Source organism: Thunnus maccoyii, chromosome 10 (assembly GCF_910596095.1).
Source record: "Thunnus maccoyii chromosome 10, fThuMac1.1, whole genome shotgun sequence".
Classification (NCBI taxonomy): Eukaryota; Metazoa; Chordata; class Actinopteri; order Scombriformes; family Scombridae; genus Thunnus; species Thunnus maccoyii.
Window position 1 is genome coordinate 15,613,835 of NC_056542.1, and position 16,775 is coordinate 15,630,609.

The window sequence follows — 16,775 nt, forward strand, 5'->3', positions numbered from 1 at the left end:
TACAATACAACCATCATGCATAACCTATGAAATTTGACTATCATGCTAACATTTCCAGAGATAGTCCAACCCTTTTATTCCAACACAATTCTTTCTTTCTGTCGGTGATATCTTGTCTAATATGGCTGTCCTTCAAAACATTTCTTAGTTATATGGGTATAGTTTTGTTTCTCTTATAGTGTTACTAAAAATGTTTGAATTTGATGTCATTTTCCTCAGTTATCTTGTAAGTTAACAGAAAAACAGGCTTTACAACCCAAACATTTGTGTCAGAAACCACCTAGGCTTGTTATCGTGGTTCAGGTTGCTCAACTGGAAACAAGGTTAAATATACAAGTTAATGAGTGACAAAAATTTTTAAAAATAGATATTTTATTTAATTTAAAAAGTGAGATATTTATCTCATTTGTGTCATGTTACTGTATCGTTAAATTAAGATCACCAATACATCAAAATGTAGGCTAAGTGACGTGGATTGGAAGATAATGCCCCAAGTCTTTTTTTCTGCTCCATGATTTATGACCATGTAACAGCTTCCCCCTCTTCTATAGGTTACTATAGCATGAACTCAATGACCTTCTCTTGCAACATGTAGTGCAGTATACCAACATGTATGGAACACACGCACACACACCTCATCTGTCCCATACTCATCATATGTATTGGTATTTACTCTCCTCATAAGACTTTAATTACAAGTCAGTCATTATGCTGGGTTTACTGGTATTTTTAGATGTGAAATACCAGGTTTAAGCGTGAGGAGTGGTCCATGCCTCTAAGCGCCTTGCATGCGAGGTTCAGGGATGAAGGGGAAGCCCTTCCCCCTCTATACATACAACATACACATGAACCCACCGACCCTTCTCCTCAACACACACACACACACACACACACACACACACACACACACACACACACACACACACAAACACAAACACAGAACAGGCTGCCCTTGTTTGATTGACAATACCTGTCTCTGAGCATCGTAACCATGTAAAGTCACTTAGCAACCTCAACGCCATCAGGTGAGCAAACTACCCTCTCTTATTGTCAAAACACAATAATGGTTAACCTTTGGTAATAGTAAACCGAGAGAAGGGTTTGTGTATGTGAAGGCTATGTGTCACAGGGACCAGGTCGATAGAAAAAGCTTTCCAACCCCCCACAGCATTCCTTTGCAGCACATGAACCCAATGAACCTCCTCTGAGTTCATGGGTGCTAAAGACCACCCCCATCATCTCCATCTTTCCATCTCCCTTCCCCCTTCATCCCATCCCCCACCTGTTTTCTGTGTGGTGTTTTTTTTCTCTCTCCTCCCCCCTTTCTCATTATAGTCACTTGTATTGACATGCTTGAGAATTCAATGGGAGTGACCATGTTAAGCCAAAGCCTATGGATGGTGCCTTTGTCAATAAAGTGGGTCAAAGTGCAGTGCTTCAAATTGGTTTCTAGTATGAGAAATAGTGCCTTCTTCAGATGGGATGTACAGGGTGGAAGTGGAACGATGCACATCAGGAATAATATCAGTTATTTTACCCTTGAAGTTACATGAATGTGTAAATGACTTGCAGATACAGTGATGGAGCCTGTGTCCTCATATGACATGTAGGCTGGTACAGCTGAGAAACTGGTGGTTCATGTCAGGGCGAGGCTGAGAGAGAGCCTAATTTTATTCAGTCATATCAGATTTCATATTGTTAATGTTCCATCGATGACTTGCACAAGAAAACATGTTATGAAGTCTTGCACATCGTAGAAGCATGCAGGCACTCAAGTGAGTGAAAGCATGCAGAAGTTCCTGTAAGGCCAAACGCAAGAGCAGGTGTGGTGACAGCTAGACACCACAACAGAAATCTGATCTACCTGAGGGAAGGCAAAAGGCTAAAGAGAGGACTAAACTGTAAACTGTCTGCTCACTCTCATTGCAGAGGCTGAGTAACATCTCATGTTTCACCTGGAAACCAGGACAGCCGGAGAACAATAACACACTGTTGCTGCTGTCCTGTCTGTACTGCACTATCTGTCTTCTCCTTCACCCTGCTGTTTAGTAAAGAATTTCACGTCTTACTTGCACATTATAAACAATTTTGACAAAGCAACCTTTCTACTGTTGATGTGCATGGTTGCATATGTGCCTCACAGCATTGAGTGTACAGTTAATCTAGGCCTCGTGGCACAACCAAATGTACCATTACAAGCCTACTTGACTATTATTTTTCAGTTTGAACATTTGATTATTTTGTTTGAAGCAGCCTAGCACCTAATAATCGCTTAGTTTACCAAAATATTCAAACTATTCTAGCCACTGCTCTTTGATACTGATGGATTCTGCAGTAGCATTGGTGGAAAAGTACTTTCATAACAGTCCCTTATCAAATATCAAGAATTAAACTGAGCTCTGCTTCACGCAAAACAACAGCTGCAGCCCTTCAGGACAACATTATGCTAAGATATAATTTAACAATAAATCCACACAAGCGAGAGCAAACATTTGATGTTTTATTAAAAACAATTCAAACTCCATCTTCTCGCCAAGGCTGCAGCGTCTCGCCCAGCTCACATTTGCGGAACAGAGACATGTGTTTCACAGTATAAACAGAAGCGATCTTCACATGTCGGAGAGATGCTCCGCTGTTAGATTTGTGAATGAAAGCAGCTGACACGCCCCCCGCCGAGACATAGCCAATGGCGTTACACAGACGCTTATAATCACGCCCCGCCATGGAACGTCGAGCGACCAATGAGGAGCCGGCTAAGGTTATCACTGTTGCATAATTTCGCTGAAGCTCTTCACGTTTGAGCGGTCTGGTACACAGTGTGAAAAGATGGAGCGGGGCGACAGACACAAGGGGTGGAAAACAAAAAAAGCACAGGCATTAGTGCCAGAAATGTGAGTTCATGTTGGAAATATTTGTCACAAATTACTGTCAATAACATACCGAGCTTTTATTAGCAGAGTAATAAAGAGTTTAACACGAAGTGAGGTCGCTTTAGGGATGTGATTATAAAAAAAATACATCTGTAAGTTTACAGTAAGATTGCTGACTAAATACTAATAGGCTATAATATACATAGGAATGAGCACACACGTTATTTTTTATTATATCTATGAATAATCTTGACCTCTCAGACCACATTTGGTTTTCCAAAAATAGTGAGGACAAGTTGTAAAAAGAATCTATCTATCTATCTATCTATCTATCTATCTATCTATCTATCTATCTATCTATCTATCATTTATAGCTAATATGAATAATAGCTCTTCTATTCTCCTGTGCAGTAAGTGATGTAACAGTTGCGGTTTTATTTTCATGTTTTAAGTTTATCCTTGACTCTAACAATGGGATGTAATCTACATCAGAAGACTGGCTCCACGGCCTGTGAGGTTTTTAAACGGGGGACATCTACCCCAAGAAACAAATTAGACTGTGATATATACACGTGATTGACATGTGATCAGCACAAAAAATGGTCCAGTGTATACATTTAATCAGAGCATCTTAAACTTAAATTGGTGATGTCAGTAGATGATAGTTTGGAGTTGTTTCACGAGCTATGAAAGTGTGATAGACTCACGTGCGTTCAAATGAGTTTTATTTATTATGCAGCTGTGAATCACAACGTCACATCCCCTATTGTTGTGATTCACCGCCCTGTAAAGCAGTTCCTGGATTGTAATGGTGTTTATAATGTTACAAGCAGGAACGACACGATGCAAATTTTGTTTTTAAGGTGGATTTTCCGTTTAAGGAGTCAGCCAAAAACAATGTCACGTGGAGAGGGCTCCCTCTAGTGTTCAAAAGTGAGACGGTCGTTCACTACAGATTTTTTTATACAGTATGCTTAGTTTATGTAACCTTTTTAATTGAGACAAACTGTAAATGGGAAACATAAAAACTTTAAGCACATAATTCATAGCTAGTCTTTGTTCAAGCTAGAAAAAACACATATGTGAGATATTTTCCTGCACAGAATGATGCAAGTTTGTGCAACACTGACAGAGACAAATGCTCTGAGTGAAATGTTGAGTCCTGACAGAGTTAAATATTGAAAGCCCCAATTATTTGGACAGTATTTCATTTATTTCAGTGGAGGAAATGTGGTCATAGTTGACAATGCAGAAAATTAAAGATGAAGATAACAATAGACCACATGGAAAAAAAAATCTTGAATATAATATCATATACAGAACATTTCAGATTTGTCTTTGACTCTGATGAAGACACAGTAGTGTTGAAACATTGGTCTGTTTGCACTATTAAAGGCTGCAAATCCATCAGTATGCTGCAGTCTTTTTTATATTTATTATATTTATTGGTGCAGAACAGAGGTAGAGACATAAAGGCAGAAAATATGACAAGAACTAGACAACATCCAACAAAACCCTAAAATAAAAACCAACAAAAATAGAACTAATAATAATAATAATAGTACAAAACCACCATATTAATTGCAAAAAATATAATAATACCAGACAGTTACCACTTCTAGGGTCAGTTGTTCATGGCGTGTGTGTGTGTGTGTGTGTGTGTGTGTGTGTGTGTGTGTGTGTGTTTGTGCATCTACAAGAAAAAAAAAAAATAGAAGCAAGAAGGGAGATTAAGGGATGATGTTATGAAATTAAAAATCAATTAAGAAAGGAGAATAAGAGTGAAGTAAAAATAAGTAAATAAAAGAGGAAAGATATAAAAAACAACAACAATAACAAAAAACCTAAACTAAAAACAAATCAGGATTGTAGTCTTGGGCAGTATCAGCGGAATCAGAGGGGCTGCTGGGGCTCAGGAAGTGGTCAGGTAGGTTGGGCCTATTGGTCACACACCAGGGCTGCACCCTGACCTTTGGCAGGGTGCCAGCAGATCATATGGTCCCTTTAAGATCCGGCTCCAAACCTTCCGGTGTGAACCAGCTCTGTCAGGACACAGCAGTGAGAGTTTTTTGATTTGTTTTTTTTCTCCCAGCTGGAGGTCCTGGTCCTTGCCCTCACCCGTCCCGTTGACCCCTGCACCCCCCCCCTGAGGCTACTGTAGCGTGCTCCAGTCTTGTCTCATCTGAAACATGCTGTTCCTGACCTGAGAAGCACCTGATTCAGCTGCATATTGCTGGAAGATGCACAGAAAGTCTCTTTCTACCATATACAGTATGTTGTAAAATGCATCATATAGCTGTATGTTTAATATACACTTCATTTAACATAATTATCGGGTATTTGATCTCAGCAATTTAAAACAATATTGTACTGTTTGTTATGCACTATGAATCACATATTTGTATTTAAGTAGTCTATGTTTTCTCATGTAACATTATGTTCATGTAAAGGAAATATGAGGGCCTGAAAGTTTGCAGTCATGTGGACAAATTAGTATGTTGCAAACATTTAAACATCTTTATAAATTTTACATCATGCAACATATTTTTTGTTCTCAGAGCTTTTTCATGAGCCCTGAACATAAAGATAAGGTTTGTAAATGAAGAGACCAGCCTAGATATGACATAGTTATATAGTCATTCATTTAAAATGACCTTTTTTAGTTGTTCCCAGCCTGAAGGGGTAAGGGGAGGTGAGATGATTACTGGGGTGGAAAATATAAATATAATGAATGAATAAATAAATAACAAAATTCTGCTACATAATTTTTTTAAAATATATTTTTGTTTAATTTGAGATGTTTCTCTACTCTTTGGTTCTCCTATGAAATAATATAAAGTTTAACCTCTTCTTGCCTCTGAAAATAATTCAAATCAGACAATCTGCAAAGGGAAAATCACTCTTTAATTGAACTGCTCACAAATCATAGACATGAAACCTGTGACAAGGGGTCCAAAGTTTATATTGCATTGGTTTTAGGGGTCACTGAAACCACTGTGCGAGCCTGTGTGATACTTCTCTTCACTCTCATCTCCATTTTTCTAAGTTCATTGTCAAACTGAAGCATCCTCCCCTCACAAAGCAGCCAAATCATGTGACATTTTATCCATTTTTAGCAAGTTTAGCAAGTCAGACGCTTCGTATAGAGTCACACATTTTAACATCTCTCTCTATGATCTGTGCATCTGTTCGTGTCTTTCTCTCTTTTATTCACTTTCTCTATATTTTTTGCTCTATTGTTTCTGTGCACTAACCTCATTCTCTGAGCTCTGCATTCTCTCTCTCTTTTCTGCCCCTCTCGCCCTCTGTTGTATCACCCTTCTTTTCCAGCAACTAACACTGAATTAATTCTCACTCACTGATCCCTCTTTGCAGTCTTTACTCTGCCTGATTTCTCTCTCTCTCTCTCTCTCTCTCTCTCTCTTTCTCTCTGCACACTCTTTCTCTTTTCTTTCATACTTTCTTTCTCTCCATCTGTGTCGCTGAGACCTGCTCTGGTGCCCTGAATGCCAGAGTTGGAGTCTGCATGTAACATCCACACTCTGGCTGTGAAACAGAGCTGAAGCAGGTGGGATCGCTGGACCCAACCAGTCTCCCCCCTTCCCTCTCTCTCTCTCTCTCTCTCTCTCTGTCCCTCTCTCTCTCTCTCTCTCTCTCTCTCTCATACTTGCTCCTCATCTCTCCGTCAGCTTTTATTCATTTCTGTGTATGGGCAAGGAGGGCTAACATGGACTCTTTGGGTCTTTTTATCCTTTTAATGCTTCTGTGTTTCCAATGGACAACTGCCCCTGCTGCTGGTAAGGTTTATTTCACATAATAATCAGCATCATGTAAGAGTTTGTTTCTGCTTTGATTAGTGTTGTAGATTGTGTGAAGTGTATTAGTGGAACAGCAGTAGTAAAATCCAGAAATAACAATCGGATTTGAGTAGTATTTGAGGACCGCACTCCTAGTTTAGTTGAACATAACCAACTGCTTGTTTAGAAGCAGCAGTTGTTTCAGATTAGAAATGATGAACACATGATGATATTATAGAGTTAAATGAGCTATAGCAGACACTTTTTGGTGAAAATCTAATTCAGAATCACTGTGAACTTAAAGAATGAGAACAAGAGTTCAAATGGGTTTTTTTTTCTCTTCTATTGTTTTTCAGAGGAAATTACCTGGACCTACACTGGTAAGTTCAAGTTCAAGTTTATTTGTAGAGCAGGCAAAAGCCATTTAAAGTGTCCAGAAGAGTGATAAAGAAAATTAGAAAATATGTTTAGACATTCTAGACACAGAAAACAACTGGAAGTATGTCAGAAATATAATCTGGTGCCAATCTATTATGTGCTTAATAGATTAGAAGCAAACCTTAAAATCAAGTGGAAAAAGTGGAGTGATGAAATTTAATTTTTTGGTCCTTGTCAAGATACAGGCAGCTACAATTGTGGTAATCTAGTCTGCTTATAACAAATGTATGCACAAGTTTTCCTGAAAATAAGTGAAACTGTCTGAATCTTTTTTTTTATGCTTTTACCTGATTTTAATGCTCATGTTAAACCCGTATCTCTAAATCAGGACTGTCATAAAAGCTTTCGGAACTTCGGACAGGATTCGTTTCTTTCCTCTCACTCCTTCTCACTCTGTTTCCTTCTCTGTCTGTATTAGTTACAGTTCAACAAGCTGGCATGAGCGCAGCAGTCACACAGAGATGATGAAGGGGTAGAGGGAGATAGGGAGGAAGAGTACAAGACTGAGAGAGGGGCTAGTGGACAGAGAGAGGCAGGTGCACAGGGATGAGGCGGGGGAGAGAGGAGAGAGGCTGTCGGACAGAGAAGAGAGAGAGAGAGAGAGAGAGAGAGAGAGGGAGATGGGACGGGATGAAGCAAAAGCATACCAAATCGTGCCCTGTATTGTTGCAGCGCACAATAACCTATGTGTTTATTGTGTTGCGGATCCACACTGGCTGCCTATGCTGTGGACAATGACATTGTGGGAATGAATGGGGCACACACACTGTCTGTCACTCTCTTCATGTATTCAGCAGAGCGATGTACAGTACATACATACAGAATACACTGCAAACTGTAGAGGCTGTGCCAGGGGCAAACTGGTATCAACACAAAGCCCGTTTAGGCATTATTCCATAGATACAGAGGCAGGTTTATTGTGCAGTGATGCGTGGTGAACTCAAAAAGTAGCAGCCAGTATGTTAAGTGATAGGTTAAGTCTTTGCAAAAATCCATTTAGTATTTGAGTGTGCGAGGCATGTTGTGTGACACAGCATTGCATGATGTGGCTGTTGCCGAGCTGTTAGCTGAAGTGGAAACACAGTTTTACAAACGCACAACATTTTGTCACACGGAAGAGCAGAATTTGCACGTTTCCCGGAGATGTGAAGTCAGTCTCACACTCTCGCATCCCATCGTTTTCCTCAACATGCTTTCTTTCAGCGAGTCGATCTGCATGTGTGGCTTTGTTCTTGGCTGAATTTAGGAGAAGGGATATCACGCTAGGAGAGGTAGAGCGGCGCAGAGGGTCAGAATTTTCGGCCTCCGGTTACCATGGAGACCTCCACGGTGACCAATGGCAGGGCCGCGGGACTCACTTTTGAAGTTGAGTCGTGGTGTGGGGCTTTGCTTGTGGAGGGAAGCGAGGGGTAGGGGGCAGAGAGCAGATTAGAAGTGCAAGGCGGGGGTTGCAGGCCCCGAGAGGTGGTGTATGTGTATGTGTACATCATTAACGTAAAGCCCCCCCCTCCTCACATTGTGCGTATGAGAAGAGATGACCGAGGGGCGGACTGAGCCTACTGTTTGTATGTGAAAGAAGTTGTTCATTGTGAACGTGTGAACAAGATTGTATCACATCCAAATTACGATCCACGGTTCACAGATATGGAACAAAGCATTGTGCGATAAATTCTGTCTTAAATATTTCTGCATCTCTTCTAGATATAAATATGCTTGTTATCAATAACTTCACACAAGCATATGGTTGCATAGTTTTGTGTTTTTGTGTGTGCAATGTGGCAGCAGTGTGCCTGTTTTCTAAAGCATTCCTCTCCTTGCAATTGAAATTCAGATTCTTTCACTCACATGTCACCCTCTTTCTCTCTCAGACTCTTTATTCTAACTTTCTTTTATTATGCAATTGGGCTGACCAGTCTCTTTTTTTTTTTACCCAGTGTACCCCAGCCTCAATCACTTCCCCCTAGTCTCATCTATTTTTCAATATTTCTCTGTCCATTTTTCAATTGAGTTTCTCTGAATCAATCAAATCAAATCAAAATCAAATAGAGATCATTTCCAAAGTATATTAAAGATAAAGCATCTTTAACTACATAAATACACAGTAAGCACAGTACCAGTATTAAGGAGATGCTTTTTGATATACAGCGCCTATTTACAGTAATGCAACTGTAAACATCCAATATGCATATAGGTTAATATAAAAATGTACAGAAACTGTGCATTGTTACATCTTTTCTTTCTGTAGACATATGATTTTTTTTAAATCACATTTTTATTATTTGAACAATTTTTCAAAGTTGTTAATTTCAATTCTTCTCCCTTTTCAGCTAATTTTCATGATATTTGAGGACCTGATACAACTGTTAATTACCTGCAATATCACCATAAAGACATAAAAATATTCTACATTTTTGCTGGCCATGATCATCACGTCTGTGGATATTACATTTAGATTTAAAATTTTAAAATCTGCCGATGGGATACAATAATCCCATCGGTTTGGAGTGCAGCTGCATTGACTCTAAACAAGACAAATTATTTTACTGGCATGAAGAAAGACATTCGACTCAAGAATAATATCAGAGCAAGTTAATTCATATAGGAAAGATAGATTTATATAATTATATCATATTTTATATTTAACATTATTTTATATTATCTCATCTCAATGTCGTAAGTAAAAAATACTACTAATGCAACATCAAACACATTTTTCAATGTAAAAAAATAAATTATTTCTGTGACCTGCATGAATTTTACATTAATTGTGACCTAATTTCGCAGGTGTTCAGAAAGCTAAACAGCATTTTACTCTACTGTCAGTCTTGCATGCAAGGCTTTTCTATTCCTGTGATTTAACTACAATGATACTGAAAGATGATGAAATTTCTATTTAGTGAAAAATCTCCAAATGTGGTTTCAATAATTCAACTTGTTCTCAATGCAGGTCTTTTTCCTGCACGATCATCTGTATTTATTTGATAGCAGAGACCAGTACTGTTAATCCTTTTTAAAGCTAATGGTGAAATTATAAAAAGACTTGTATGTAAGCAAAACTTTCATTGAATATTATGACCTTTTTGAAACACTCAAACTTAATACTGTGCATAGTTGTATGTTGTTGTTTTTTTTTTTACATTATTATACGTTTTGTTAAAGGATAAGTTCACAATTTTTCATTTTTCTGTCTCAAAACAACAGTGAGGTGCCCAAATGAATAGACTTAAAATAAAAATTGTGAACCTGTCCTTTAAATTCTCCACCATGAGGCTGTGAATCTAAACAGAACATCGAGGAGCAAGTGTCCTCCGTGATTAGAGTGATCAAAGGAAGCTCTTCACTGGATCTCTGGGAGCCACTGGACTGTGTGACTGGCTGACATCAATGTATCTGTCTTTCCTCTGTCAAAGGCTTGGTGGGTCAGTCCGAGTGGTCGCAGTATTTCCCTGACTGCGGTGGTACTTCCCAGTCCCCAGTTGACGTGGTAACCACCCAGACTAAATATGACCCCAGTTTGATCCCTGTGACCCCACTGGGCTACAGTCAGCACGGCAACAAACCCTTCACTCTGTACAATAACGGACACACAGGTAACTATGGCAGCCAGCTGATTTCCAGCTCCCGTTATGACCCTCTCGTAGGTATCCTAGCAGCTTTATGGTTTGTCTGTCCATACTGCCGCACCCTAAACGTAACCTGGCAGCAAACTCATGGAAACCTTTTATTGGCTGTTTTAAAAACAAGTGTCAGTTGCACTTTTTCATCCTATGCTCACTTAGTATTTATTGTACAGTTATCTTCTCCATGTCTGGTTAACTCAGAGAAAACAAATAAACTCTTTTTGTTTCATTCTTCTCTCCATCAGCGGTGATTGAGCTGCCAGACTGGATGGGATTAGGCGGATTGCCCTGGCTCTTTACAGCTGTACAAATGCACCTTCACTGGGGCAGCGGCGGCCCGAGCCACGGTGGCAGTGAACACACCATCAATGGACAGAGTGCAGATGCAGAGGTATGTTCAAACACAGCCAACTGTAAAATGTAAAATCCACAGATGACTGGAAGAGAAATCACACTCACAGCTGAGCTGAGTCATGACCAGAACAAAAGGGCAGTCAAGGCTAAATAGTGTGATAAGAGTATTTTTAGCAGAGATCAAGACCAGGATCAACAAATCTGATTTTATTTACATGGACGGAGAAAATGTGTTGACAGAAAAATTAAAACTTAGTCAAAAAAGCTTCTGAATTAAGATTTACAACCTCAAAAATCCCCAAACAAACCTGCATCCACAGAAATCTACATCCTGTTCATTGGTCCACAGAAGAGGAAATATTAAACACGTTGAGTGAATAATCTGATATTTGTGCAGATAAAAGAAATAGGATGCATTATTGCTAAAATATAGAATCATATTTTGTAGTTCAGGTTGACGACAGCATGAAACACCAACTCTAGACGACATATCGATGAACATACAATACAGGTTCCCACTAATCCCTGAACAAGAAAGAGAGACTAAAAGGGGGATGTGGCGTCAGGATGCAATAATCCGTTTACATGGTAAACTTTCTAACTTTTTGAGATAAGTGAGATGTAGTTGAGCCTTTATAATAACAACAATAACAAGGTATTGAAAGCAGATTTTAGCTGTGTAGAAATACTTTCCACAGGACACACTAGTTACAAGGCAGAGAAAAACGTATTTCTAGGAAGCTTCCATTGTATTGAAATGAAAGCTTACATTCAGACAAAGTAAACCAGTCAATTGTTTGAAGGTGTGATAGCTACATTTCTCAACTTTTTTCACATTATTGTGAATACAGTAACTCAAATAATAATGCGTAATAGAATAAATACATACTCACTATATACTCAAATATATTATATTATAATATATTGATCCACAGGTGAAAATAGTCTGTAACAAATGCACTATCCTGAGTAACGTTTGCCAAAAACTACCATGCCAAGATGCTTGAAAAAAATTACTTTTTAAAAAATTAAATTTTACACACGGTAGGATAGATTAGTACTGAGAGATGAAGTAAAGCATTTTTGGTTTCGGAATCTATACATTGGGTTAAAGTGGGACTTAAGGATGTTTGAGTCCCTTTCGTTCTTGCATGCTGTACTTACTTGTTACTGATCTTCTCTTCTGTCACCATACCCCTCCTTTTACCACACACTCTCCTTCTCCCACTGTCTGTCTCCCACACACACAATCTGTTGTAGCTTGGATTCCTGATCTGGTTTACTGTGTAAAATAAGGATGGATCACTGAGCTCACATCCTTTAGAGTAGACTGAGGGGGAAGGGGGGGGGCGTTAGAGAGACACGAGAGAAGGTTTTGGTAGGAAGGAAAACAACAACAACAACAACAAAACCCCACTGAAACTCTAAAAGAGAAAAAATAAAACTAGTAAGCAACTGAGTAACCTTTGGAGGGAGTGAGGGTCGGGGACAGTATGGAGAAAGAGTGGAGTAAGGAGAGAAGGTGAGCTGTCGCAGCACCTCAGTTCCTGTCCATCTGTCACCAGCCAGGTATGCCAACACAACAGTTTCTTTAGGGGGGAGGTGGAGTGTGTGTGTGTGTGGGTGTGTGTGGGGGGGGGGGGGGGGGGCAGATTAAAGAGACTGAGGTCATGCAAAGTTGAAGAAATGATAAGTAAAAAATCTAAACAAAAGAAGAGGAGAAATATTAGCAAAAAAAAATGGAACCTGACATGCATGAGTGGTCTTATTACATAATGAGACAATTAAGCTCTTTTTCGTTCACATCAGTCTTCCCCCCTCGCTCTTTATTTTTCCTCGGACATTCTCTCTGAAGGAAAACTGAGTTAGATCACAGCCTCCCCCCTCTGTCTCTCCCTCTAGTCTCTTTTTTTAACCCTTGGCTTGCTGTCAGGAGCATAACCCAGTCAATTATCAGTTGTCACTGTAAACGCTCTTCTTCTTCTCTCCAGCTACATGTGGTGCACTACAACTCTGAGCTCTACCCCAACATTTCCACAGCGATGACACAGAGGGACGGCCTGGCTGTTTTAGGAATTCTCATTGTGGTAATAAAACAATACCATTATACAGAAGCAATGCACAAAATTAAAAAAAAATAGTGTTTATTGGATTTTGATCAATTGTAATGAGCATTCAAGGTCAAATTTTGTTTTTCCAGACCGGTGAGGAGACCAATCCAGCGTTTAATAGCATCCTGAACTACCTGAGCCGCATCAGACATGCAGGCGAGTCTACGAGAAATGTTTAAAACATTTATTTTTGTTTGACTTATGGTCCCATTTAATTTATAATTGAGTGTTTTATGAAAGTTTAACAATAGACAGATTGACTTTCCTTTCACCACTTAGTAATTTGCAGCTTCTATGTCCAGTTTCAAAAGCTAAACATAAAAAGAAAAGCAGTGAATTAGACTTTAAAATACTGATGGAACAGTGCTGCAACAACCTCTATCTTAGTTTAGATTATATTTGGCATCAATAGTTGTGATTATAAGACCATATTTATGCTTTTTTTCTCCTCCTTTCATCCACTGGCAGACCAGAAAGCGTCCATCCCAGCCTTTGATGTCCAGTCCTTACTCCCTAAGGATCTGGGACGCTACTACCGCTATAACGGCTCCCTAACAACGCCGCCCTGCCACCAGAGTGTCATCTGGACGTTGTTCCATGAGAGGGTTCAAATCTCAAAGGCACAGGTGAGGCTGAAACACTGCAACACAGATCCTACAACACCTTTCAACTCCATGTAATATAGGTGAATTTAAAGTTGTTAATCCTTCATTCAGAAGTTAGAAATGTCAAAATGATCCAAATATTGGCTCAGTAAAAGATGAACATTGAGTTTAGAGATGCTTTATCTTGTTTTATGCTTGCAAGGACTGGTGATGTGCATATTTTTGCTCTCTACACACACAGCTGAGCTAAAACAAAGCAGTAATGCTTAATTCTGCACTTTAAAAACCTACACAGCAGTTTCATGCAGCCATTTATAATTAATTTCAGCCTACAATTTCTAATTATCATATTCCAATCTAACATTCTTGAGTTCTTAACTTAAGGCATAAAAACACCAAAACAAAATTTCACCAAGCATGTTCTAAGTGTAATAATTATACAAGTATAGTGGAAGAATGAGATGTTGTTTTGTTGCTACAACTTTGAAGCATTCACATGTTTAAACTTATTACAGTTCAGAGGTTTTAAAGTCAATCATTACCTAACTGCAGCAGAGCTTGAAATACATTAATGTGCAAAGCTGTCCGTCTTCCAAAAACTCCTGTATCAGTAGAAAATCTCATCAGTCATATGAAACTCTTTCTGCTTGTTGTTTGTATAATGTTAACCGGGTAAATTTACTGGATTAAGTCGGCAATGGAAACGATTTGAAATGATTTGCTGAAACGATTTGAAGTCTATTTATGATCAAAATGAAAATGATTAACAACCATGATGTAAATTAGTAGTCTAATCCCTACACACAGTACACTGCTGCAGCCCCTCATTAGATGTGGTAAGTAGTGTCCAATTCTTTCACATTAATGTCAAGTCAAGTCAGTTTTATTTATATAGCCCAGTATCACAAATTGCAAATTTGCCTCAAGGGGCTTTACAATCTGTACAGCATGTGACCCCCTCTTTCCTTAGACCCTGGAGTGCAGAGTCAGCTTACATTATAGTAATTTCCTAACAACTAATATCTACATTACCCTTATTTGTGCCACAATAAGTGAAAGCTTGTTAACATGACTTGTAGACATGTGGTCAATTTACTCAACTATTGATAAACTCTGACTTGACTGTTCACTGTAATGTAAGTTGACTTCTGGCCTCTCAGCACAACAGAAACTCACTTTCTGTTTTTGAAAAATGTAGTGCCTCGGGACCGTAACCGTTTCCCATCCTTCTGCCCTTCATCTCTCCGCTCCAGCTGCTGAAGATGGAGACGATACTTTATTCCAGTAAAGCTGAAGATCCGGACAGAATGCTGCTGCAGGACAACTACCGAGCAACTCATCCTCTCAACCACAGGGTCGTCTTCTCCTCCTTCAGTGCAGGTAAGGACAGACAGAGCATTTAGGAAGAGATGATCACCACAATAAAAGAATGACAGCCATTCACTTAGAATCCTTTTATGGTTTTTCACATATTACATGATTTGTGTAAAATATAAATAACATATCTTTATAGTTTTGAGTTAACCTGTCAGATTGCACAAATCTGAGAGGCTCAAAACATCAAAGACAAATTTGTACCCTAACAGCACTTCTACATTGGTGGATTGTAATACCAGCACACCGCTTATAGAACAAATCACAATAACAAGCCAGTGGGTGGCCATGCAGACCAAAGCTAGCAATTAGTACAATCCATGCAGAGAGTGAAAAGTGGAATGCAGAGAGAAATGTGGGAATATTAAGGATTACCGGTGACTTCGTCTGTGGGAAAGAGCCTTACAGGGCGAGGGAGAAAGACAGAAGTAGAGGGGAAGGGGTGGACAAGCACGGGGAGCAGTGTTTGTTTGCGAGCTGATTAGAGAAAAGGATTTGCAAAAGCTCAACACTGACTCCATTGTTATCACGCGAGTCTAACCGAGAAAAAGGGAGAGGAAAAAGAGACACAGAGAAGTGAAAGAGGGAGACAGAGTGGTAGACAAAGACAAAGGAGAAAGAATTTGTGTAAAGTTCTCATTGTAGTGAGTGACTGAACTGGAAGGCCTGTTATATCAGCATTGTTGTCAAAGGCAGCAAGACTGACTAGACAACATTTTCAAACAGCTGAACAGCAGATTCTGATGAGATAAACACATGAATCATTGTATTATAATGTGCGTTTGTGTGTGTGTGTGATTTTTCTAATGATTTATTCAATAATTTGTTGCAGAATCAGGGAAGGAGCTCTCTTCTGGTAAGTACTACATGATTTTACTTGCATGTTCAAGATTCAAGAGATTTATTTCTCACATGCATAATTGTACATGTACAACAGCAGTGAAATGAAGTTGCAACAACTCTGACAACTGTGCAAATAGCAAACGTAAAGCTATAGAGCAGTATAAAGTTAAATACAAATATAAAGCTACATACAGGGAAAGGTAAAAGAATATCAATATAATAATGATAATAATATAAAGCTATAGAAAGGGAAAAATAACTACATGTCACTGAATCTATATGTACATAATAAAAAAATTAAAATAAAATAAGTAAGAAATACGGAAAGTTATAAATAATTTGCAGTGTGAAGGGGATAGTGGGCAAAAAACAAATGCAAATGATAAGAAATCAAAGGTGCTGAACTGCAGAAAGATGCAGAATTTAAACTAGGTGCAGGATGTGTGTTGTGTAGGTTTTACGTTTTTATGGTGTTTATGGCCTGGGGGAAGAAGCTCTGGCCATGACGGAGCAGAGACGCTTGCTAGAGGGCAGCCACTGAAGCAGTTTGTGGTTGGGGTGGTGAATGTCCTTAATCCAGTTTGCCCTGGAACTGTACCGTCTGGTGTAGATGTCCTGGAGACAGGGCAGTGCTGTCCTGGTGATGCATTTGGTGCACCAGATCACTCTGTGACTGGCTTTCCTATCCTGAGTGCTGCTATTGTCGTACCAGGCAGTGATGTTTCCAGAGAGCACAGACCCTACTGTGGCGGTCTAGAAGGAT

General features: G+C 39.2%; 1 protein-coding gene across 5 annotated transcripts in view; it reads left to right on the top strand.

The window, feature by feature from the left end:
- Positions 1–16,775, top strand: part of ca14 (carbonic anhydrase XIV) — a 40,450-nt gene that overhangs the window by 17,134 nt on the left and 6,541 nt on the right. For 3 of the 5 annotated variants that reach the window (XM_042423561.1, XM_042423560.1, XM_042423563.1), the window contains 9 exons: positions 4,963–5,141; positions 7,024–7,047; positions 10,516–10,695; positions 10,971–11,116; positions 13,071–13,166; positions 13,280–13,346; positions 13,659–13,816; positions 15,049–15,175; positions 16,002–16,025. In XM_042423561.1, coding sequence (XP_042279495.1) covers positions 5,111–5,141; positions 7,024–7,047; positions 10,516–10,695; positions 10,971–11,116; positions 13,071–13,166; positions 13,280–13,346; positions 13,659–13,816; positions 15,049–15,175; positions 16,002–16,025 — 853 coding nt within the window. In that variant the 5' untranslated portion in view covers positions 4,963–5,110. Of the gene's footprint in view, positions 1–2,741; positions 2,892–4,962; positions 5,142–6,415; positions 6,668–7,023; positions 7,048–10,515; positions 10,696–10,970; positions 11,117–13,070; positions 13,167–13,279; positions 13,347–13,658; positions 13,817–15,048; positions 15,176–16,001; positions 16,026–16,775 lie in introns of those variants that run through there. The other 2 variants (XM_042423562.1, XM_042423564.1) reach the window with 2 other exon arrangements.